Source organism: Bufo gargarizans, chromosome 7 (assembly GCF_014858855.1).
Source record: "Bufo gargarizans isolate SCDJY-AF-19 chromosome 7, ASM1485885v1, whole genome shotgun sequence".
Lineage (NCBI taxonomy): Eukaryota > Metazoa > Chordata > Amphibia > Anura > Bufonidae > Bufo > Bufo gargarizans.
In genome coordinates this window covers 146,697,884-146,724,165 of record NC_058086.1, presented here as the reverse complement: position 1 = coordinate 146,724,165, position 26,282 = coordinate 146,697,884, and the positions used below count along the sequence as shown (strand labels likewise).

At 41.8% G+C, this 26,282-nt stretch overlaps 1 protein-coding gene across 1 annotated transcript in view; it reads right to left on the bottom strand.

Moving 5' to 3' along the window:
- Positions 1-26,072, bottom strand: part of LMX1A (LIM homeobox transcription factor 1 alpha) — a 99,549-nt gene extending 73,477 nt beyond the window's left edge. Inside the window, exons 1-3 of the mRNA XM_044301245.1 lie at positions 25,817-26,072; positions 24,761-24,840; positions 22,177-22,363 (exon numbers count right to left, since the gene is read on the bottom strand). Coding sequence (XP_044157180.1) covers positions 22,177-22,363; positions 24,761-24,833 — 260 coding nt within the window. The 5' untranslated portion in view covers positions 24,834-24,840; positions 25,817-26,072. The remainder of the gene's footprint in view (positions 1-22,176; positions 22,364-24,760; positions 24,841-25,816) is intronic.
- Positions 26,073-26,282: the final 210 nt, after the last annotated feature.

Sequence of the window (26,282 nt, the reverse complement as noted above, 5' to 3'; positions counted from 1 at the left end):
CGCGACAGTACAGCTATAGTCTTTTTTATAAGAGTTATCAGGAATCACATCTCTAGTAATCAGTCTGTCCCAGATTTTCAGATTGAGTCGAGAACACAAAGGTGGCGACAAGGCTTGGCAGTACTTTCTATGATCTACTACCACAGCTATGACATTTGTGGTATAATACACCTCTTTATACAGCACTGGTTCCTGCCATTTTTTTTTATGTACTGTGTTTGTATAAAAGAAAAATATCTACTATCTATAAATTAGCCACTGTCAAAGCTTATTATTATTATTTGTATTATTCATGCCTTTTTGACCTGTTATGCCTGCTACACCTCATGAATATTGTCTAAGCTCTAAAAATATTCAATGTGTAATTTTTCAGTTTAAGGGCTCACGGCCATAGTTCTTCTCAATAGGGCTGCAAAAGATGCATGGAAGCCATGCTGTCCGCATCCGTAAATCCATTCCACTGCCCGGCAGCAAAATAGAACATGTCCTATACTTGTCAGTTTTGCGGACAAGGATAGGACATTTCTGCAGGAGTAAAAAAAAAAAAAAATAAAGGTGACAGGCACATAGCCGGTATCTGTGTTTTGTGGACCCACGATTTGCGGGCCGCAAAACACTTACAGCCGTGTGCATGAACCCTGACTATGTGTAGTAGACTGGGCTATAACTGGACAATAGCTACCCAAAATAAACTTAAGCTGGCCATACACATTAGATACCGTATATGTCAGACAAATCTACTTATTTCTCCAGGACCAGCATCTATCTACGGCCCCATTCACAGCACCGTATACGCATTTTTTGCAGATTGATTCATTTCAATGGGGCCACAATAAATGCACACAGCACACTGTGTGCTGTCCCGCAAAAAAGATATAACATCTCCTATTCTTGTCCGTTTTGCGGACACAAATAAGCATTCTTACAATAGGTCCTCAAAAAACATGGAAGCAACATGGACATCATACGGATGCCATCTGTATTTTTTGCGGATCCATGTTTTGCAGACCACAAAATACATGTGGTCGTGTGTATGGAGCCTAATGTTTTTGAGTACAATCTGCCTTTCCTGGTAGCCAGGTAGAAAAAGGTGGTGGCAGATGTGTATGCCACCTTTTTCTACCTGGCATACACTGTTGCCAGGTAGAAGAAGGTGGCCTTATGTGTATGGGGGCCTCCTGACTCTAATGGCAGATGTTGGGATCGGCAGTTAGATTTCAACTGTCCAATCTTTTTGTTTTTGGGAAGACACAGGTAAGCAGCTTCCCGGGGAGTCTGCCAGCAGCTTCAACCCCCTTTTAGTCCTGAGAACACATGCTTATTTGTCCAAGCCAAAGAGACATGTGTATGAGGGGATCGGTAGTGATAGCTGTCGGCCAAATGAGGGTTGCAATCTTATGTGACAGCGGCCTTAGGCCTCATGCACACGGCCGTGTTCCGCGGCCAAGAGCGGACCAGGGAAACCCGGCCAGGATTCCTCCTGACAGCATGAGCGCACGGTGTCATTGGTTGCTATGACGCCGTGCGCTTCATGCAGCTGTGTATTACTGTACAGGAGCGGCTGCATGAAGCGCACGGCGTCATAGCAACCAATGACGCCGTGCGCTCATGCTGTCAGGAGGAATCCCGGCCGGGTTTCCACGGTCCGCTCTCAGCCACGGAACACGGCCGTGTGCATGAGGCCTTAGAGCATAGATTCACTTGTACCAAACATGAACACATACATATATTATGGAATTGTAATTACAGAAGTACCTGCAACTGCAAGGAATTAGATTTGTGTGATCATCTACCTACTTTATGATTTATAGACAAATTCATTACTTGTCTATACAACTCACATTAACATGTCAATTTGGACCCACCTACAACATTGAAGCCACTTTTAGGTTTTTACCAGGGCCACTTTAAGCTTCGAGTTCACCCCTAACTATTTTAGTGTTAGTTTATACCTTTAAACATGGACGGGTATGGGAATATATTCTAGCCAATATAAATTTTGACAGATAACATAAATACAATGCCGACCAATTCATGGATCTTAATATTATTTTTCCTGCCACTTTCCCACACTTTGACCTCCTGCAGTCACAAAAATCTGCTGATTCACAAAACCCAGTATGGTGAAACCTCATCTGCGACCAAATCAAACAAATGTTTAGCCAGCGTGTTAATGTAGTATAGTTCACAGATCTAATAATGTAAGGCGTTCGCCAGGCTGATGTTGCTCAGTAGGCCCCAACAGCACGCTTAGCGCTAGGACAACATGATCTCATGTTCTCACTTTGTATGAGAGCAATTCTTCAAATGTTACTGAATGTTTAGACTATAAGATGTTTGTTCTGTCTAATATATGAATTTTAGCACAGTAGTTGGTCTCTAGGACTATATTTGTGGATGAAATACACAACTCCCAATCCAACAAGGCAACGCAGGAATTCAAGGCTATAGATTTATAGCTATAGTTGTGTCAAGCAGCCAAGTGTGGCCTAACCACTTAGGTTACTGGTGGAGCTAAAAAAAAGGGACGAAGAAGCACATTCCATGAAGCAACACATGTGAAATGTAACTTGGCAATACAAAATAATTACGCAGTTACATTCACTTATCTATTTGTGTCCATTGTTATGTACTAATGGTACTCTATGGCCCAATGCATGTAGAATGCCCTTCTAGCCAGTATGGAAGAACTGCACACAAGTTGAGATCACTATAAGCCATGTCAAAGTACAGTATACCACCAATAAACTATGAAGTAGAAGAAATGCATAATCGACCATAATCGAAACTTGGCTTTGTGGATTCAAGAAGACCATTTCCTACCCAAAGGCATTAAGCAGTATAAAGTTTAGAGGAGGAGGTGTGTCTGTCTAACCTTGAGACAACACTTTGAATGCCTGAATATTTCTTGTTCCAGCATGAAAAGGTCACTGTACCTTAAGTAAGGTCTACAATAAAATGGTTGGTGAGGTGTGCAATGTCCTGGACGTTCTTTTCAGCAACATTTTAGTAGCTATTGTCATTATCATCACAGGCAGAATTACAATGACAAGTAACACCTCTATATAGATAATACAGAATCCACCATTCACAATAGGTGATATCAGAGCTCATCAGCTCTCCCTCATCTTTGTACAGGTCACAGAGCATGCGTAGAAATCTCTCCCATAGAAGTCTACGAGGTCAGTTCCTGTCCATTGAGTTTATGGCCCATGTACCTGTAGCTACTCTCAAAAGACAGGAAGTCTTAAGGCCTAGTGTCCAGAGTGAAAACTGCTGAATGTTAGTTTTTGTGTTTCTGATTTTTTAATATACATGTAGATAGTGACATGAGAAACTTGAAAAAAATCCACTAAAAATTCTTAAAAAAATGTGTTTAAACAATAGGTCATTTTCTGATGACAAATTTACTTTAATCTGCTCATTTTGACGTTGTAATATTACCTGGCTACCATCTCCACCACAGATTTGAAACTTTATTTTTGCTGCACCAGCTTATCGTAACATACAATAAATCTATTGCATTATAATCGTTTCTGTCCCTGAATATATAATTTTTGTCCCTTTTGCGAATTTCCATTGGAAGAAGCTGGCCAGGACCGTATAGTTGTTTTATGTGTAATAATTATTCTTTTGATATTTTATATCATACTCAGAAACATGGTGACTCCTAGTCAATTAAGTGATGCAGAGATGTCGGCTTGAAAAACCAAAATCGGGCAAAAGAAGGCGCAGACTCCAGCCGCACGTAGTAAACCCCTTCTTCAGATACAGTAGGTGGAGAACCCCTATAATGGAACATATCAGCAGTAATAGGTCAAAGCAACTGGACTTGTTTTATTTTCCTTCAAGACAATTCACTTGTCATCTGACTGACTTTCTCAAGAAGAATGACTGGCACAAGAAATCTCCAGCATTAAATACTGGTAACTCAATAGAACTTTTAAGGCAAAATGGATACACAGTGTTAAGCCTAGCACACGTCCCAAACGGTGGTTCATTACATTTTTTATGTACTGTATGTTGAAATTCTGAATCTTGAGTCCCATCCCCCTATGCCGCACAGTAGCCATAACACAGCTCCTGTAAATGCACTGAACTGAATGGGATGAAAACAACATAGGAAACAACAAAAAGCTAAAAACCATGAATGCACAATGTGTAAATGATTTCCATGAATTTGACATTTCATGGACTCTAAGTCTGAGTTCACACTTCAATTATTTGGTCAGTAATTCCCATCAGTTATTGTGAGCCAAAACCAGTCATGAAGCCTACTCTGAGATAGGTATAATGGAAAGATTTTCTCCTGTTCTGTGTTTTTGACCTGCATCCGTTTTTGGTTCACAATTAGGGATGAGCGAATCTACTTCGGATGAAACATCTGAAGTCGATTCGCATAAAACTTTGTTCTAATACTGTACGGAGTAGGAGCTCTGTACAGTATTAGAATGTATTGGCTACGGTGAGCCGAAGTTATTGTTTCGTGAAGTCTCGCGAGACTTCGCATAACAACTTCATAAATCAATTTCTACTGTAGAAAACCATTTGCCGAACTCTGGTTCAGTCCCAAGGTAGCCTAATCTCCTCACCCTTAACACCCAGAACATATTTCTGACCTGATAACTATATGTATTTGGACTCATAATACAAGATGAAATTTCATTTAGTGGAAACAGATCTTCTCTGCTAGCCCCTAAACTCATATAAAAAAAGGGTGAATTCTAGAGTGGAGATGTGGAATACTGCAGCTGTGATTCCACCACAAGTTACAGAAATGAACATGACTTGAGGGAACTGACTAATGTCAGGTGTTTAGACACCACTCAAATATTCTAGTATCCTCCAGGCCGTATTGTTTATAGAATGAAAAATATCTATGAGTGTTTGAGACGTATTCAATCAGGCAAGAGTTAATGCAGGGTGACTAAACTTTGGATCTCCTTCCAGTTGTGAGATGTTTCTGCACAGCTGGATGGAGGGGATTGTTGTGAAACATCTGGCCTATCCCTGGAGCCCTTCTGGTTACTTGTCGAAAACCATGTTCTGACTCAAAAGCTAACAAAACCTGAGACCCTTTAACCCCTTTAGTACCCGAGTCTCTTACAAACGACATGGATTAGTAATGCTGTCATCTGCAGAACTTCCATATCACAGACAAAGCATACAAAACGATATTGTTCTAAGGTCTTATCTAGTGTTCGTAAATAAATGAAAATAAGCTAATTTCATAAGAATTTGGACCTCACTTAGGTAAAATTCTCTTGTGTTCTGTAAGACGCCTGCTTTACCTTGGTTTCCCTGGAGTGCAGGTGTGGAAGATGCTGCTCTCCTGTCACGTTAAGCTTGTAACATTGTTCTATTTGTTTGATCTTGCTTGGCCCAACTTGTGCTAAGTCTTGAGATGATTTCCACAGTGCTCCCTCTATTTCTTCATCATGAAAAGTCCTATTGTGCTTAGACATCTGGACTGTTGATGAGAAAACTGCCCCACCGCAATATTTAAAGGCTACGTCTAGAAGTGTTAGCTGCAGGAGTAAGATAAACTGTGTATCAACATGAAGATCAGCAGCCCTAATGTCTCTAAAGTGACAATGACCTTGTCTTGAGCTAGAAGGAAGAAGTCATGTCTGTAATAAATGACACATACTGAACTTTGCATTAGGTAATTTGACCCTGGTGACCTGCTCCTAAAGCTGGTTAAAGGGTTTGTGAATGGGTTGGAGCTGCAATACCAGACACAGCCATACACCGTAGAGGCGCTATTTCTTATTTATTGGCCTCTAATCCAATTGAAGCATGTCATATGTAATTTAATATATATGTTAGAGGCATAATAAAAAATTTTATGGCCACTGTTCCAATTCAAAGACGTTCTGCTTAGGAAGTTTCATGTAGTGAAAGTAGCACAAACAGTTAGCAAAAGTGTATGTTCATATGGCGGATGTTGACGCTGCGTATGGTTTCTGTCGCAGCTGTTCACTTCTGAATACCCCAGATCCAGTTGCATTGAATGGATGTAAGCCACTAGCAGACGCCCTTTGCAGCTTCAGGTGCCATCCATCAAGACACAGCGCCCAGAAAGTAGATGTTCCTTCTTGGCGCAGTAGCGGCTTTAAGCTGGCCGGCAAACTGCAAAGTTTCCTCCCTTTGAAAACAATGGCAGGAAGACACCAAAATATTGGCGCCGTGCTGTGCCACAATTCCCCTGTGGACAGGCCCCAATACGGTCATTTGGCCCTTAATAACAGATCTCAAGGTCTCCAGCCACTGACACACTGTTACATCCATGGAGCATGTCCAGTCATGAAGATAATATAAGGAATGATATGTCCATGTTCCTACTCCATGGCCACACTCCATGTAAGTGCCTGCAGCTACAATCCCAGTACAATACAATGTGATGTTAATGGCTTTAGCTTATGTTGTTTTTGTAACTAGGATACAGTATTAAGAATGTGATGCTGACAATGGAGTAAGATTTAGAGAAAAGCGAGATAATAAAATTCTAATGCAGAAGACAGCAGACCCGGACGATATGGCTGATAGGACTGATGACAAGTATTCGGAAGGATGGTGACTATTGGTATCAACTGGGGAAATCTATCATTTGTAGGAACTCAGTAAACATACAACATGGTCTAAAATACATGAATCAGATTAACTTTATATTATAAAGACAGCTAAAAATAAAAATAAAAATCACTTAATGGGCATCTGTCAGCAGATTTGTACTTATGAACGTCGATGACTTGTTGCACGTGTGCTTGGCAGCTGAAGGCATCCGTGTTGGCACCATGTTCATATGTACCCAAACTGCTGAGAAAAATGGTGTTTTAATATATGCAAATGAGCCTCTAGGAGCAACAGGGGCGTTGCTATTACACCTAGAGGCACTGCTCAGTTGAAAACATCAACACGCCTGGCACTGCCAAGCAAAGTGGAAATGGCGTGGCAGTTGCACAGAGAGCAGAGCCTCTAGGTGCAATTGCTCTTAGAGGCTCATTTGCATATAATAAAATATCATTTTTCTCAGCAATGCAGGCACATATGAACATGGGACCAACACAGATGCCTTCAGCTGGGCATCTGTATTTTTTTGCGGATCAGAAACACACATATGGTTGTGTGAATGTAGCCTAAAAATGACTTTACCTCTCTTTTGCCTATTTTCATTTTCTAAAAACCAAAGTGTCGAACCTGTTCTTTCTGGTACAAAATAATGTGTTCCAAATTATATACATCAAACTAATGGCACAAAAAAAAAAAAAAAAAACACCAACAAGCTAGGGTCAAATACAATAATACATCTACCTCAATATTTTTATAAAAAATGTCTTGGTATGAAAAAAATGTTATCCATCCAATGGTAAAGTGTATAAGATGTGAGTCACGACAACATAGGCTGCAGTAGTATCTGGCAGAAAAAAACACATGGAGATCTCTGGTTTGGAGGGAGGTAAGCACCTGAACTTTGAAGCAAAAATTAGATTTTCAGCTTTTCTCCAGAGTGTCATTAAAGTTGCATTTGGCCAAATTCACTCATGGCAACTACAGCAAAATTTACATTCTACAAGTATTTTTGGTATTATTTTTGAGGAATGTGAATTCCAAGAGACATCTGCAGGAAATGTGTGAAGAATTGTCTCTCAGTAGAATAAAGAAAACGGGTAAACTTGGTGAAAACTAGAAGCAAAAAATGCCACCAAAAGCAATACTGTATTATAAATGAGAAAATAAAATCCTTCTCCACTGCATCCCTTCTGTGTTATTCTAGTTAGGGGGTGGTAGGTAGTCTACAGTTCTGCTCTTCTCGGTGCTGCTGTCAAGTACACGTGGCTGCGCTGTACAATCATCATAGCGCTGCAATGTCTTGCAGCAAACTGCTGGGACCTGCAACTACACAGGAGATGATATGTAGGCAAGGCAGACAAACACTTCCACACGCCTGCAGCTAATTGTGAAGTGACTCAATGATCACATCATTCCAGAAGAGTCCATGTGAGAGATATCACACGAAAGCGCCAAAGTCCACCGTCCCAAATATTAACCCTAAAAATACAATATAATATTGGTGATAGACACCATCCCAGATTTTAACCCTGAAACCACTATATGCAACTGAAGAAGGGTCCAGAAAATTATATTAACCATGATATTAATCCTCTCGAATTCTAGAACATTGAAGAAACGTCCAGAGAACTTCACCAGTTTTAATATATTCTCTCGAATTTTATAGCATTGAAGAAACGTCCAGAGAACTGCATGGTTTGAGATATATTTAATGAATGATGTGTACAGAAAAGTCTAACAGTCCTCATATTAATCTTAGAAATACTATTACAAACTGAAGAGAAGTCAAGAACTGTCTGGTAGTCCTGATATCAAACATATATTAGGGTCATAACTAGAGATGAGCGAATAATTGAAACGTTTGATTCGGCTGATTCGCCAATTTTCATCAAAATAAATTTCCTTTGTGCCGAATTACTTTGTCACGAAGCGCATTTTTCTGTAAGTAGCAGGTGCAATGACAGGAAGCGGCTATAGTGCCGCACCCTTCATTGTACCCATCAGATGCCGAGTTCATACATGATCACGGCATCTGAGTGTAAAAACAGTGTAAAATTAATAATAAAAAATTATTTTTACTCAAACTTACAGTCTCCATTTGCTTGCGATGGGCCGGCGGCCGCCATCTTGCTTGAAGATCTGGAGCGAAATCTGGAGCGATGCGAGATTACGTCATCACGCCGGCCGGCATGGTGACGTCATATGTCACCACGCACTGGATTTCGGCCAAGATCTTCAATCAAGATGGAGACTGGCGGCCCATCACGAGGAAATGGAGGTAAGTTTGAATTTTCTTTATTTCCGAATCGTGGGATTCGATTTGCTCATCTCTAGTCATAACCCCCAACCCCAAACACACACGGTTTAACGTAACCAAAGTTAGATCATGATAGGGTCCTACACTGATCTACATTTGTTTCATTTAATGTGTGGGGAGTCCAAGTATTGTGAACAAAGTGTGGCCAGCCAGAAGTAGATCCAGCAGTTTTTGATGCAGTTTTGGTTTTCAGCCAAAGCCAGAGGTGGATTCAACAGGAAGGAGAAGGACACATACTTCCTTTGTATTCTCAGTTGTTTTTTTTTTAAACCAATCCTGGTTGTCGCCAAAAAATAAATAAACTAAAAACGGCAGTGGCATTTTTTGGCGGAAAAAAAAAATGCTGTGTTTGAAGCCAGAATTAAACTGGCCATACACAATATATGTATATAATCCAAACCTGCTAATTTATGCAGCACCAGCTGACCATCTACAGAAGCCTCCTGACTCTTCCCCAAAAGGCAGATGTTGGGGGAGAGAAGGATTGGGACATCAGATTTTTAGAAACCCAATATTCTTGCTCCCTGTGAGATGTTGCCACTAGAGGAGTCTGGCTGTACACATGTCAGAACACATGCATCTTTGAAAAAAGAGAGAGAGCTGTTCAGCCACTGAAGAGACATCTAAAAAAGTCAAATACTCCAAATATTAAAGGGTTTCTGTCACCTGAAAAATGGGTATTAAGCTGGCTGACATTATCAATGTGCTAATGTCAGCTGAACATAACTGCCACAGTGCGCTCTGTACGTAGGCGGGGACGGCCGGGGCGCGCTCGCGTCATCAGCGCGCCACGGCGTCACCCGTTCCCATGGTAACTGCAATGGGGCTGAGCGCCGAGCTGCTCTCTCGGTGCTCAGCTGTATTAGAACTCAGGAGTCATGTGATGCTGGCCACGTCACATGACTCCACCAGGGCCCTATTTAAACAGGCAATCTGCTGGCCACAGATTGCCTGTTATTGAGGTCCTTCCTGCGATTACTTACCTGGTTTGCTGTTCTCCTGCTCATGTTAGACTTCCGTCTGTCTCATCCCTTGGTCTTGGCGTTCCCTCCTGGTTCTGACTTTGGCTTCCTCCTGACGATCCTCTGCTTGCTCCTCTGGTACCTTGCTGATCTCCAGGTTTTGACTCGGCTTGTTTGGCTGCTCTGTTGTGCGTTTTGTCTGTCTTTCCTGCACTTATCCTACTTGAGGGTTTGTCAACCAGTTGTCCCTTGTCACTAGGACTTGTGAGGCAAGTAGGCAGGGACAGGGGTGTGGGTTGAGCTCAGTGGTCACTTCCCAACCCCATGTGTGTGACAATAACTATATTAGTGCCATCTCACTGCCTGCCACTGTTATTTAGAAAAACGAAAGTTAATAATATGCTAATTAGCCTCTAGGAGCAGGGGGGGGGGGGGGCCTTTCCCCTGCTCCTAGAGGCTCCTATCTCCCACCTCTGGCCACGCAGCATTGGTCTTCCACCTCCGGCCCTGTCTGCAGTGTAAATCTCGCGCCATTCAGTATTCGGCGCAGGTGCAGTGAGGAACTCAGCAGCCGGCAAGCGCCCTTCACTCACTGCGCCTGCGCCGAATACTGAACAGCGCATGATTTACACTGCAGACAGGGCCCGAGGTAGGAGACCAATGATGCCTGCCCCTGTCAATCTAGTGTAGCAGGGCGTGGCCAGAGGTGGGAGAACGGAGCCTCTAGGAGCAGCGGCAATGCCCCCCCCCCCCCCCCTGCTCCTAGAGGCTAATTAGCACATTATAAAAGTTTGTTTTTCTCAATAACGGCGGCAGGCAGTAAGATGGCACTAATATAGTTATGTTCAGCTGACATTAGCACATCGCTAATGTCAGCAAGCTTAATACCCATTTTTCAGGTGACAGAAACCCATTAAACCTAAAAATACAATATAACACTAAGGATATCTATAGAAAGACTCTTCTAATGGATATTTCTCATGTACAAACGTGAAGTCAAATTTTGTATAAGTTGAGTGGGCCCATCTAGTTAAAAAGTGCACATGGACTATTATTAAAGGGGTTATCCAAGAGTCTGACAGACGTCCCAGGGTGGCCGACTCACGGTGAAGATCATACCTACCCAATCCTCGTTGCAGGGTTTGGAGTCTAACTCCCCCGGGCTGGCTCTTCCTCTCCCTGCTGAGCTGAAATCAACATCAGTCAATGAGGGTACATGTGACCGCTGCAACCAATAACAGTGGTGACCTGCTCCCCATGTGTCACATGACCAGTCCTGGTAGCTCAAAGGGAGCAGCTCACCGCTGTGACTTGTGATTGGCTGTAGGTCTCGTGTTCCCCATCACCAGATTTTGATTTCAGCGTCTTTTGATTACTCTTGGCTAACTCCTTTAAGGTCCCAAAAAGTCACAACTGACTAGCCATGCCTATTATTGTTGTTATATCATCTATGGTAAAGTTAGAGTTTTAAAGGTTCATGACAAAGAACATGACTTATTTACCTCCAGGTAAAAAGTATACCAGAATAAAAGGTCTCATGTCTATACTGGTGGGGCATTTGCCAGGATCATCTTTGTGCAGCACTGACATATTACATGCTGCTGAAATGGATGGAAGGAGGCAGCAGGTTTTAGATATACATCAGGAACAGACTGTGCAGAAGGTTACATGTGCCAAGGTGGGGAGCTGCACGGAGTGATGTCTGGTTATGAAACATTATCAACATCCTTCTCTGCTGCCATGTGATTATGGTAGAGCATTGCCCTTGTTTCTCTGGAATAGCAAACCCCTTTTCCAGTTTATGCTTCCTACTGTGCTCTAGATCAGGGCATGTAGGTTATTCAAAGTGCATGGATGGCATATACCCAGTCTGCCAATGTACATACTGACATACCAATAGACATTAATGGAGAGACACATGTCAATAGAGTGTCCTTTGTATGCCGCTATAAAGTTCTGTTGAACATCAGCTCATTGGTGGCCAGTTGTCAGATTGGCATGGAATATCTTGTATAAAACAGTAAATTTGAAAAAAAAAAAATTACCAGAAATTTTTAAAAGCTAAGAACACCTTTGGGAACAAATTTTTTATCACTGTATTTTACTCATTCCGGGCTAAAAAAAAGTTTTTCTAATTGGTCTTTATTAGGAATTTTCAAGGGCTCTTTTTGTTTACTTTAGTACACTGCTAGGCGAAGGCTTCCCCCCAGCATTGTTCCCAGTGGCTAAAGCCTGCCCATTAGTTCCAGTGACATCACCGGGCTCACTGATGGGCAGAAGACTCCGCCTAGCAGTCCCTATGGAGAGCCCGATACATCACCAGATCTCCTATAAAATGCCTCTGACCAACGCGATTCAGCACAGGGCAAAGGAGAGCATTGGAGTAGTTTTGCCCTCTCTGTGCCCCCTCACAGTAGTTTTGCCCTCTCTGTGCCCCCTCACAGTAGTTTTGCCCTCTCTGTGCCCCCTCACAGTAGTTTTGCCCTCTCTGTGCCCCCTCACAGTAGTTTTGCCCTCTCTGTGCCCCTTCACAGTAGTTTTGCCCTCTCTGTGCCCCTTCACAGTAGTTTTGCCCTCTCTGTGCCCCCTCACAGTAGTTTTGCCCTCATTGCCCCTTCACTGTACTGAACGGAGCTGAGAGGTCAGTAAGTGACAGGACGACCAGCTCCCTGCCATTCTAGCAACTGCAAAAAACAAACAGAGGTAATAAAGCAATAACTCATTTAGCAGCAAATGTATTCCCTACCATTGCCTTTTGCATTGATCTGCAGACTTCATGCTGTCATTTATTGTTGTGTGTGAATAGGACAGAGAACACAGTACAGTATATCATAAAACAGCGGTAAGGCTAAGGCTAGGTTCACACTGCATTCAGGCATTTCATTCGGCAAACAATCCAGCATATGTCCCAGAGTTATGAAAGAGTAAAATTCATCTGCCATAGACTTCTGTTAATTGATTAAATAACTACATAAGAGAAATTTATATCATGCAGTATTTTTTATTTTTTTTGTATAAATATATAAACTGTATAACCTGCCCTAGCCCAGTTTCAACCCACAATGTACGGGGGTTGTGCTTGCGCAATCAGACTGCCTGGACACTGAGCTGTCTGTCAGAGGCTGCATCACTGCGCAGACGCAATCCCTGTACATTGTGGGTGGAAACCAGGCTAGGATGTCAGGATCACCTGCCCAATGTACGACATGTGAATCCGGAAGTGGGCGCAACATAATTAGACCAGGAAGTGCAGCGCTCACAAAGTAAGGTAGAAAAAAAAAAAAAAATCATCATAAAGCAATTCTTGTAAGACTCGCCCCTGTGGGCGAGATAAGATTAACGGCTCATGAACACGGCAGTAATTATGGTCCGCATCAGATCTGCATCATTTGCGGATCAGATGCAGACCCAGTCATCTCAATGGAGCCACAAAAGATGCGGACAGCATCCGTAAATCCGTTCTGCGGCCCTGAAAAAAAAAAAAGAAAAAACTAACATGTCCTATTCTTGTCCGTTTTGCAGACAAGGATAGAACATTTGTGAAGGAGTTAAAAAAAAAAAAAAAAATAGCTGGATAACTCCTTTTAATATTTTATCATATATTCAGGTGGATCTACAATAGAAACATAGGGGGTCATTTATGAAGACCGGCATTTTAGACGTCAGTCTTAATAAGCCCTTTACCTGGCGATGGATCCGCCGAAGTTATGCAGAGGCGCCGGCCATTACATAACTTTGGTGTTCTCAGGGCCGACCGGCTTCCTTACATTTAGACCAATTTCTACACCTAAAATAGGCTTAGAAAATAATGAATAAGATGGCCCGCCCCCTTCCACACCCATGCCACGTCCACTTTTTTTTATACACCTGGCATGAGCAGGGAAATAATTGCTACGCAATCTGCACCAGAAATGAGTCTAATATAGGCATATTTCTGATTGTAGATGACCCCCATAAGCGATGGTTGCTTCACACAGGGCATGCTCAGGTCCATTTACCTGGACTGTTTGTTAACTGAATTCCAGCAGATGAATAATAAATGGGCGATTTATCTTCTATGTGGGAAGGTCCATCAGTTACCATCAGCAGACAATGATAATTTTGCTAAATAGGATTTGTTGCGCTGTCACACAGAGAATAGTCTCCACGGAGTCACATTAGTCACCAGACTTAGGAAAAGAGAAAGGTAGGGATGACGGTTATTGTGAGCATCACAGTAGGAAGTGTGGGGTCACAGTAGGAAGACGCTCGCTGCCTGGGGCTAAGGAAGGGAATTTAGGGAAATGGACTAAGCAGAAAAACACTGTAACTCTCTACATTCTCATCCTATTTGCTTTACGGGAGACAGACATTTCTTTAAAATCTCCTAATTCAAAGGCTACGTCAAACCCTGCGTATTACACCAGCAGAAAAATGGAAAAGATTTTAAAAAGCTTATCCAAATGCTGAGAAAAGAATATTCGCATGTGAATTGACATGCGGTGCAGATTGTAAATCCGCACTATGTCAATTTCTTACCCTGGGTTCACACCTGAGCGTTTTACAGCGCGTTCAAACGCGCTGTAAAACGCTTAAGACATGAAAACCAATGTTTCCCTATGGGAAGGGTTCACACCTGGGCGTTTTACAGCGCGTACGAACGCGCTGTAAAACGCCCGACGCTCAAACAAGTACTTGAGCTTCTTTGGGGCGTTTTGACGCGCGTTTGTGGCCATAGGACACTGCAGTCAATGACACAAACGCGCGTCAAACGCGCGTTTACTATTACAAAAACGCGCATAAAAACGCGCGACAAAAACGCGCGTAAAACGCGCGTTTGAGGAACGCTCAGGTGTGAACCCAGGGTTACTGTGGATCTTCACAGCGGAATTGACCTTCTGAAATACATAGGGTGAAAGCCGCAGCAAGTTCTTGAAAAAAATAAAAAAAGTCGCAAAACTTTGACATAGGTTTGCCAAGGAATTTGTACCAAAATCCATAACTGAGATTCTCCATGTAGTCTAAGGGTACTTTCACACTTGCGTCAAAGTTTTCTGGTATTGAGTTCCGTCCTAGGGGCTCAATACAGGAAAAAATAACTGATCAGTTTTATCCTAATGCATTCTGAATGGAGAGCAATCCGTTCAGGATGCATCAGTTCAGTCCTTTTACGGTATTTGGACGGAGAAAATACCGCAGCATGCTGCATTTTTCTCTCCGGCCAAAAATCCTGAACACTTGCCGGCATTTTTTTCCATTGGAATGTATTAGTGCCGCATTGACGGATCCAGTTTTCCGGTCTGCGCATACATTTAAAAATGTAAAAATAATAAATGCCGGATGCATTTTTCTAGATGACACTGGCGAGACGGATCCGGTGCGCCCGGGACAAAACCGGTGCTAAGCAAACAGTTTATGAAAAAGATACAGATGATATCTAGACAACTCAACACCCAACCAAATATAGGGGGTAATTTATGACCAGATACACGCCACTTTTGTGGCGTATATTTGGCGCAGATTCGGATGCACACCATAGTGCGGCACAATCTGCAACTTCTTCCCCACTCACGCCAGGTCTAAAAAAGTGGGCATGGCATGGGCAGGGAAGGGGACGGGCTGGCATCATTTTCTACACTTGGTTTAGAGCTGTGATGCCCAACTTGGCCATATAGGTGTTCTGTGTGGAGCCAACTACTGAATAGGGTTTACAAGCTGCTTTCCCCAAGGTTAGCAATGGCAAAGAGTCATTACTATACATGTATCACTGCCAGAGAGCCGGGGAAATATAGATTAGTATAGGCTTATATGTATATGTGAACCCCCGTCATGTCCATGGCTGTATATGATGTGTTGGAGTCAACAGCCTCAGTGTTGAAGGTTGACTTCCAATAATCTACATATGTTGGAGTGGAATAATATAGTACGTAAAAATGTCTCTTTTAAGTTTTAACTGTAACGAAGAGCGAAGAATACTCTAAAACAATGGAAGACATAGGAGACCATCACAGCAGAACAGCAATGGTTTGTCTGAAACTTTCAGGGTTTCACAAACCCCTTTAAATAGAGTTTATCACATAAAATAGATTAATAAAAATTATGGTTCTGGTCTTTCTATAATGAATTTGGTTCAAACATTAAAAAAAAAATAATCACCAGTGGAAAAAACATGAAAGCACTTTTAACCTTTTAACTCCAAGAGGTGAGTTGAATGGCCAGAGACAGTGTTTTTTGCCCAGGGATTGTGAGGATGACAAAGGTTGTAGCCACGGGGCTGACACCCAGCGGGGGCTTCTTATTATGGCCCACTCGGACATTCCAGAAATAGCTCTGGTGATCCCTCAAAGCTTAGAAAGCAGCAGGTTCAAAGAGCCAATTAACCCCTTAAGCAAAACTATCTGTAGCCAGGAAAAAAAAACTTTTTCTGGAAATGTTCCACATCGCCACTGATTACTTTGAACCAACAAATACAGAACTAGGTCTATGTACATTTGGGCAAAAAGAAAATGAACTCCATATGGCTTCAAACGAAAGAAAACTGTCAAAAGTCAGATTCACCACTGAAGACATATGTCATCTTGGCCTCCAAATCGGGACTTGTTTATTTAGTTTTATCTTCTTGGGACATCATGGGCCTGTTAATGCAGATATTACTGCTATATGTGTATTTTTATGTATCATTATGTGTACACTTGTATTGCTTTGGAGCAAGACCTTACAGAAAACATATTAGCCCCTTCCCACAATTAGGAGCGTACGCATGATGGGGTCCAGAACCCCTTTTTTATTGGAGAGATGGCCACATGGTTCCTCTCCATCAAAGAGAAAATAGAGCTCAAGTTATCAACTATCTCTTCAGATATGTTATTGAAACTTGTCACAGGAGTCATCTGTCAGATTCAATGAGCCCAGAGTAGAGCCGACTGTCACAACCACCAGTGGAATGGAACTGAATCTTGCCACTAGGGTTCAAGAGGAAAGCTTTTTTGGTGACAACGTGTTTCAGCACTCAACCAGTGCCTTCATCAGGCTCAAGGTGAGACTCCACCAGTTTGAGTTTCATATTGAGTCATTCCTACTGGTAATATTACTTTTATTTCATCACAACAGCATTCTAGACTACAATTTGAATTGTAGTTTTTTTACATCTCTATCATTATTTCACCGACCACTAGGGTCGTTGATCCAGGGAGTTATTCTGATTGGAGTCGGGAAGGATTTTTTCCCCCTAAAGTGAGGAAAATTGGCTTCTAACTCATGAGGATTTTTTTTGCCTTCCTCTGGATCAACTTGCAGGCTGAACTGAATGGACAAATGTATTTTTTCAGCCTTATAAACTATGGGGGGAATTTATTATGAGGAGAATATTTGTAGTCAGTTTTGCTTGAGTCTGGGTTGGAGTACTTTGTGCCAAATTCATCAAATGTCACAGGTAGTTTGATAAATTTGGCCTGGCTTAAAGAAGCTCCTCCAGTTTTCCTACTCCACCCTCCTCCTGGAGTGAGATTGAGACTTTTTTGTGACTTTTAAAAAAAAGTCTCAATGTTAAATCTGGAGTGAAACTCATTAACATAGCTCACCACGCCCACTTTTCCACCCAGTGTAAAAGGTTGCTAATTTTTGCGCAAGCGCCATGTGCAAAAGAGCCGCAAAAGCCCTATATTGCAACTTTTTGATGCCAGAATTCTGAAATGAAGGTATGATAAATCGGGGCCTATGTTACTATGACTTAGATTCAATATTTTTTACAATAATAGAAACCCAATTCTATCCCTAGCCTCAGTAAAGGCAATCAATATTAGATTGGTAGGGGTCTGACTCTGTGCACCCCCGCCAATCAGCAGCTTGAGAGGCTGTGGCACTCAGACGAACACTGCAGCCTCTTCAAAGAAAACCAAGCAACTCTATGACGATTGTATAGCGGCTATGCTTGGTATTGCAGCATAGCCCCATTCACTAGAATGAGACTGTGCTGCACAAAGGTCTTGTGACCCATTGACTTGATAACACAGGCTGAAGAAAAGGCCACTGTCCTTGGCCCTTCAAATGGAAGGGGTTGCAAGAGTTGAAGCGCTATCAATCTGATACCGTTGACCTATCCTGAGGATAGGTGATTAATATTTATGTATTTAACCCCTTTGTGTTCAGGGCTAGGACAGCAAACTGAATATTTGCAATGGGTCAAATTTAGGCACCACCAAGACCATGAATATCGGTAGAAGATATACAGCATGCAATGCTCTGACAGCTTAGCCACCAGAACATGGATTTCAAAATACACATAAAGCATAACACAGACAACCATTAAAAAAAACACATTTCTTTGCATTACTAAAAGAAAAAATTGATAATTATTCATAAGAGACCATGAGGTTCCAAACATCAATAATTTTGATCAGTTCATTACAGCAGCCCAATGATGGATACAAACTACATAGACATTATTAAAAAGCACATGGCCATTGCACTTCTGCAGTTACATAGTAGTAACAAGTCTGAAATGAGTTTCCTTCATATACACTGGGTCATAATTTGCCCCATTAAGTAGAGTTATGATAGCATGGCTCATCAGCCCATTCAGTACCTTGGACAGATCAGGTCATGGCGTACAGCCAGGTACAGTAATGCTGTAATACTCGTACAGTAGTTGGATTTGCTGTTAAATATAAAGTAAAATACAATCACTAAATAATTGCACCTGCGACAGAAAGTGCCCAGAGCAGGTATCTTAAGGCAGGTTTATATTGGATTGTGCCATTTTTAGTTAGTGGCATGTTATGGTCATGATCAGTTATGGTCAGTATGAATATGGATTGTGAAATGTAATCAAATGTGCCACATGATGCCTATCTGCAACACTGTGCACCATAGGTCCTTTTACTAACAGAATTTTAGACCACCTTTTAGACCACCTAGAAGCTTGAATAGGTTTTTTGACCCAAAAAATACGCCAAAATGTGTCTGAGGCCTCATGCACACGACCGTTGTGTGCATCCGTGGCCGTTGTGCCATTTTCAGTTTTTTTTCGCGGACCCATTGACTTTCAATGGGTCCGTGGAAAAATCGGAAAATGCACCGTTTGGCAGCCGCATCCGTGATCAGTGTTTCCTGGCCGTGAAAAAAATAGGACCTGTCCTATTTTTTTCACGGACAACGGTTCACGGACCCATTCAAGTCAATGGGTCCGTGAAAAATGCACACAAGATTGTCATCCGCGTCCGTGATCCGTGTCCGTTTTTTCCTATCATTTCAATGGCAAACTTGACTTAGATTTTTTTTTCATTTTTCATGACCGTGGATCCTCCAAAAATCAAGGAAGACCCACGGACGAAAAAACGGTCACGGATAACGGACTTACGGACCCCGTTTTTGCGGACCTTAAAAAAAAAAAAACGGTCGTGTGCATGAGGCCTAATACTGTGACAAAAAGGCCAAAGTAGGACTAAAAAAAAAAAATTGGCAGAAAAGTTGTCTTCAAGAAAGTCGTGTTTAACACGTTGCAAATGGGGAAAAAAAACGGTGTTGTTTGCACTTCATATATTTAGTGCAGCAATTATGCAGGTGCCGTGACATATCTGGTGATTACATCCCCCCCTAATGTGTGCTGTAAGGTAGCAGCATGCCACAAGAGGCATATATGACAGCGTCAGGTCTACCTGCTGCACTGCCCGGCACAAGACAAATAAAATCACTATCTATTGCTATATAAACAGGTATTCAAATAATACTAGTAAATATGTGCCCCGTCTCCTGGCATCACATAGGGGCACGTCTACTAAAGGATTTTGCCATTATTGTGGTGTAAAGAAAAATAGCTAATTTTAGTGTTTGCCATATTTGCGCAACTTTTAAGCTTCTAGCCACTTTTCCACGGTGCAGGTAAGAGAGGCGGCATGGCTTCACACAGCCCACTGGATTTACTACAACTTTCACAGAGAGTGGTGTAAGGTGTAGCTGAAATCTATGCCAGCCTGTAGCTGGTGTAGACTTCAGTATCTGGCACAGGACACATGACACGACCGTATATATTTTGCGGTCTGCAAAACACAGATAACGTCCATGTGCATTCCGTATTTTGCAGAACGGAACAGCCCTAATAGAACAGTACTATCCTTGTCCGTAATGTGGACAATAATGAGAAAAGTTCTATTATTTTGCGGAACGGAAATATGGAAACAGAATGCACACAGAGTAACCGCCATTTCTTTTGCAGGTACATTTTGCACCAATGAATTTTTCATTAAAGGTATTCCCATCACAGACAATGGGGGCATATCGCTAGGATATGCTCCCATTGTGTGATAGGTGCGGGTCCCACACCTACACCGGGAACGGAGCTGGGAGAGTGGTGGCTGGAGGACCCCAGGTTTCCCAGGGTCCAGCCACCGCGCCCATTCATTTCTATAAGGCCAACGGAAATAGCCGAGCCAGCGCTAGGCTATTTTCAACGGCCCCATAGAAATGAATAGAGAGCGCATGCGCAGTGCACCCTCCACCACCTTCCCCACTCCATTCTCAGTGTAGGTGCAGGTCCCAGAGGTGGACCTAGCGATATGCCCCCATGGTCTGTGATGGGAATACCCCTTTAAGACTAGTGTTTTCATGCCAGTCTTAGTATATCTGCCCCACAGTATTGTTATATGCACCTACTAATTATTTATAGGCATGAAGACTTATCTTACCAGTAACGCCCACTTTTATAATGCTCACTTACATACTAAGGGCCCATTCACACACACAATCGTATATTTGTGTCCACACCGTTCCAAACCGTGTGCTGTCCGCATCCATATGTCCGTTCTGTGGTCCCGCAAAAAAGATAGAATATGTCCTGTTCTTGTCCACAATTGCAGAGAAGAATAGGCATTTCTATCATAGGGCTGGCCATTCTGTTCCACAAAATGCCAAAAGCACACGGCCAGTATCCGTGTTTTGCAGATCCGCAATTTGCGGATCGCAAAAACAGATATGGTCGTCTGAATGAGCCCTAATAATACTATCTTCTAATGGACAACCTGTCGCAACACATCCATTGGTAGCAGGTCCGGTTTTTATTCGAACTAAAGGCACTACCCTGTCATATGCCAAGTGAGGGCTCATTCACACGACCATACTTTCAGTCCGCGTCCGATCCACATTTTTTTACAGATCGCACATGAACCAATTCATTTCTATGAGGCCTCAAAAAAATGCAGGCAACACACGGATGTCATCCGTGTGCCTTCCGCATCCCTGCACGTGCTCCACAAATCATACAACATGTCCTTTTCTTGTCTGTTTTGCGGAGAATAATAGGCATTTTTTCAATTGATGCACATGGACCGCACCAGTATTTAGTGGATCTGCAATCTGCGGACAATAAACGAATACGAATATATTGCCCTAAAATAGTTTCTGTGTAGGCAATGGGCTTTGCATTATTTGCCCCCTTGAATTTGGTTACAAATACTGTATATCATCCGGACCTTTCACACCGCAGCTTACAACGAGTCTTCAGTCAAGACTTGGTCAATGCCCAACACAAATATTAAGCGCAAATCCTTGTCTTATATGCACTTAAGAAATAAATATTGCTTTTTTAGGCTACATGCACACGACCGTATGTGTTTTGCGGTCCGCAAATAAAATAGATGACATCCGTTTTTTTGGGGGGGCGGATTCATTTTAACAATGCCTAAAATGGACAATAGGACATGTTATATTTTTTTGCGGGGCTACGGAACGGACATAAGGATGCTGTCCGCATTTTTTTTGTGGACCCATTGAAATGAATGGGTCTGCATCCTTCCCGCAAAAAAACAGAACAAAAAAAAAAACGGTACAGAAACGGAAACAAAATACATTCATGTGCATGACGCCTTAATGTGTTTTTAGATGGGTCACAGAAATAAATGTCAATCAATTCCAACCATGTTGCAGATAAATGGAGGGACTACATCTTACCCCATCGTATCCTCTTTGGAAAATATTTACTGATCATGTTTATTAATCTATATACTTTGTAATCATAATATATATTCGACAACCTGACAAGTGATACATCAGAATTCAGTGAGGCCCAGTTGTCAAGGATCTTGTACAGAATCCCTTGCACTATTCTCATTTGGTTGACTTGTCCCTGTACCATGTGTGATGTAATAAATATTCCATAGAACTACACAGTGTAATGTCAGGGTGTTGGCAGGCCTGGCCTTCAATAAAAAGCAGCCAACCCCTGGAAAGGCAGCGCCATCAGCTCTAGTTAGCAAACAGACAACACTATAGGAAGGATCGGACTGCATGTCACTTCCAGGCTGTCCACACAGGAGACAAGACAGAATGGAGAGGCCTAATTCAGGGACTTACTTCTCGTAGTCAGTCCTGCAGTACAGCTTCTTGTCCCGGTAGAAGCAGCTGCTCTCCAGGGGCTCCTTGCAGGCGCAGCACTGGGCACACTGCTCGTGCCACAGACGGTCACTGATCCGCAGAAGGAAGCGGTCACAGATCACACGGTCACAGCCCTCACATAGCCACTTCTGGTCCAGAGCTCGCCCTGCAAAGTAACAGCAAGTCACCCTCTGCCACATGCGGCGCATAACATATGTGCGACATTAAAAAAAAGAAAAAAACTTTCAGGGTGACTTTAAAGTCCGTTTTGCTTTGTGTTTGCATTAAGCAGGGCGCAGTGGGGCAGGTACATCACCCACTCCCTGCCTTCCCCGACCAATAACCTATTTATTTTTCCGATCACATAGCTGTAAGCGCTTGTTTTTTGCTGGACAAGTTGGACTTTCTTAATAGCAGCATTTAATATCGCATACGATGTAGTGGGAAGCTGGAGAAAAAAGTTCCAAATAGGGTAGAATTGAAAAATAAGTAGTTTTTACAGTGTTCTTTACATGGTAAACCTGACCTGTGTCTCTCATTCTCTGTGTCTGATCAATTAGAGCAATGCCACATTCAGATTTATTTTTATTTTTTTATACTTAAAAAAAATAAACTGTATAGAAAAATTATTTTATTTATTTATTTTTGCATTGTCATATTCTGACCCCCCACAACCGTTTTTTTTTAGTTACATCTATGGAGCTGTATTGGACAAATACATTTATATATCAATAGTACAGGTGTTTTTGGAGGCATTGGTGCCTATGATCATTTTTTATTTATTTTAATATGGGGGGAGGGGTGGAGTTAAAAAAATATTTAATTTTACTTTTTTTTTTTTTTCTTCTCTTTTGTACAGCCTCCCTAGGGGAACATGCAGTCATCTGATCACTTCTCTTATAGACTACAATGAATTACCATTGAAGTCTATGGGATATTTGCTATGTTTCTATGGAGCCCTATCACAGCCAGGGCTCTATAGGAACTATTGCTGTGGCAGTATTGGATCCTTCAGAGGGACAGAGTGCAGCACTCCAGGGAAAAGCCACCTTAGATGCCATGGTAACAATTGACCAATGCATCTGAGGGGTTAAATGTCTGCGATGGGCCGATTGTGGACACTGTCCTTCAGGTGTCTGCTGTTTCAAACAGTAGTAGTATTAGTAGTAATAATATTAGACTGTAGACAAATCAATATTCCCTACTACTGTATACCTGGAGCACATCACTGTACAGGAGGTCTAATTATTATCCTTATGTACTGGGAACACACCAGTACATTACAAGCACTGGTGCCAGTCCTGCAGTCACTCAGCCTTCCTCCACACAGGGCTGGATGGGTAATGGGTACAGAAATAGACCTATGGGGGGATCCAAGCGTCTCATCCCAAAGGATTATCTCTGTAATTCAACTAGATCTTTATTATGTAATATCTATCCATCTCTGTGTCTATTATCTATATCATATCTATATAGAAATTATATATATATATATATATATATATATATATATATATATATATATATAGTTATATAGTATATATAATCTCTCTGGGACAATACCTCCTTATTCCCTGTAGTTATATGGTGTATAGTATACAATGTAACTATTCTATTTTATGTTCATGAACACTGTTATCACTTCTATAAGCCTAGAAATTATATATATATATTATACACAGTATAAGGATCCTGAGCTGCTCCTGACCCCGCGTTTTCTCTCAGCTCAGGGAATGGGTTTTTCAGGAGGCAGAAGCTGCGGGAAGGGTTAATTCTCTTTATTACTTTCCCGCAGTCCGAGTTGTGCGCCCATCTGAGCCCCGATTATTACTATCTCGAGTGCCCGGCCCCACATTATTACTACTACTATCTCCAGTGCCCGCATTATTACTACTATCTCCAGTGCCCAGCCCCGATTATTACTACTACTATCTCCAGTGCCCGCATTATTACTACTACTATCTCCAGTGCCCAGACCCGATTATTACTACTACTACTACTACTACTATCTCCAGTGCCCAGCCCCGATTATTACTACTACTATCTCCAGTGCCCGCATTATTACTACTATCTCCAGTGCCCGGCCCCGATTATTACTACTACTATCTCCAGTGCCCGCATTATTACTACTATCTCCAGTGCCCGGCCCCGATTATTACTACTATCACTATACAGGAGAGGTTTTTGTTTCCTGATATACAGTATGTGACAGGAATGTCTGTGGATTCATCACAGAATATTAATACCACCGGCACTGAGCAGATATAAATCGTACACATCACCAGAACAGTCTGTGTGGGAACTACATTAATGGTAAAATGTCACATTCATTCTGAAGCAATGGAGGTTATTATTATTATTAGTAGTAGTAGTAGTATTGGTATTAGTATTATTGGAATAATAATAATATTTTTTATTATTGTTATTATTCAGCTGATATCTTTATAAATAATTATAATTATAAGAAGCAGGAGGATGATGGGGGTAGTAATGTAGGACACACAGGACTCTGCAGACAAGCCGGATCACCCCCAGGTCGCAGCAGTAAATACAGGACACTCACCGAATAAGGAAAGAGTCGCCGACTTGTCGATGACATTCTGTATGTTTTCCTCCATTTTAAGCCCATCAAGCATTGTGGAACTGAGGGGAAGAAACGTGCACCCGTCATATAGCGGCACAGCCCATCCAAATAAAAGTATAAATAGATATATAAATATAATGTAAATAGATATAAAGTATAAATAGAGAGATCTTAGTCATAAATGAACATTGGATCATAGATTCTGTTTCCAGATAAAAGCGCTTCCATCTAATCATAGGGGTAAAGCTACATGAATAAAAACTATTTGTTCCATATACATTTCTATTACTTTTACAAAATCTATATTCACTATACTTTAGTGTGTTTATATATTATTTTTAATATACATGTATCTATATTTACTATGGCGTGTATATATATATATATATATATATATATATTTACAATATGCATTATTGCACATATTTTTATTACTTTTACAAAATCTATATTTACTATACTTTGTGTATATATATATATATATATATATATATACACACACACAATGTATCTACAGTATATTTACTATACTTTGTGTGTAATATATATATACATACATTTACACACACACACAATGTATCTACCGTATATTTACTATACTTTGTGTGTAATATATATATACATACATTTACACACACACAATGTATCTACCGTATATTTACTATACTTTTGTGTGAATATATTTGCACTATATATTATTGTCACATGATGACACATTTGGCTTTTATCCTGCGGTTACTGTAATTTCAGGCACATGGAGGCACCGGGACCTGCAAGTGCAGCTTCTTACTCACAGAATTAGAGATATGACAGCTAGAAGTTATTACATATACAATATAGGACATGTACAGTTGGATACAATGTATTGAATAGCTATAGATACATTCATGTAATACATTTCTGACATACAATAGATACAGTAAATGACATCGGAGGAGATAAAACAAAGCAGAGAAGAGGCTGGATACTGATGCCCATTAGGCAGTGACAGGTATTGATGGTGGCACCCCTGGGGCAGGGGAGCAGAGCACTCACCAGCTGTATGGACAGGGCAGCTCCTGCAGACACTGACAGCCTGGACTGGGTATACTGGTATAAGAGGGAGCAGTGCGGCTCCTGTCCTGAGACTTGTCTCCTCCTCCAGGCTACAGGTTACCCTGGAGCCCTGCCCAGCTGTGTGCCTACTGGTCACTGGGATCCAGCCTCTGACACCTGTCACTCTTCACTGGTCACTGCTGGGACCCTGGAGCCATGTGATGCCTACAGGACAGAGACCAGAGGAGATCCTTCAGGCTTCCTCATTCCTCACTCCTGCTTCTTCTCACAGGCACTAGTTCCTTGTAATGTATCCTCCAGTACTTCTCCTACTCCCTGGGAGGGAAAACTTCCTGATGTTCCTTCCAATTTTCCTTCTATCTTTCCTCTCCCACATCCCCCCTCCTACTTCTTCTCCACTCTCTGCTGAAATCTTAGGTCTTGCACAAATCTAAATCTCTTTCAC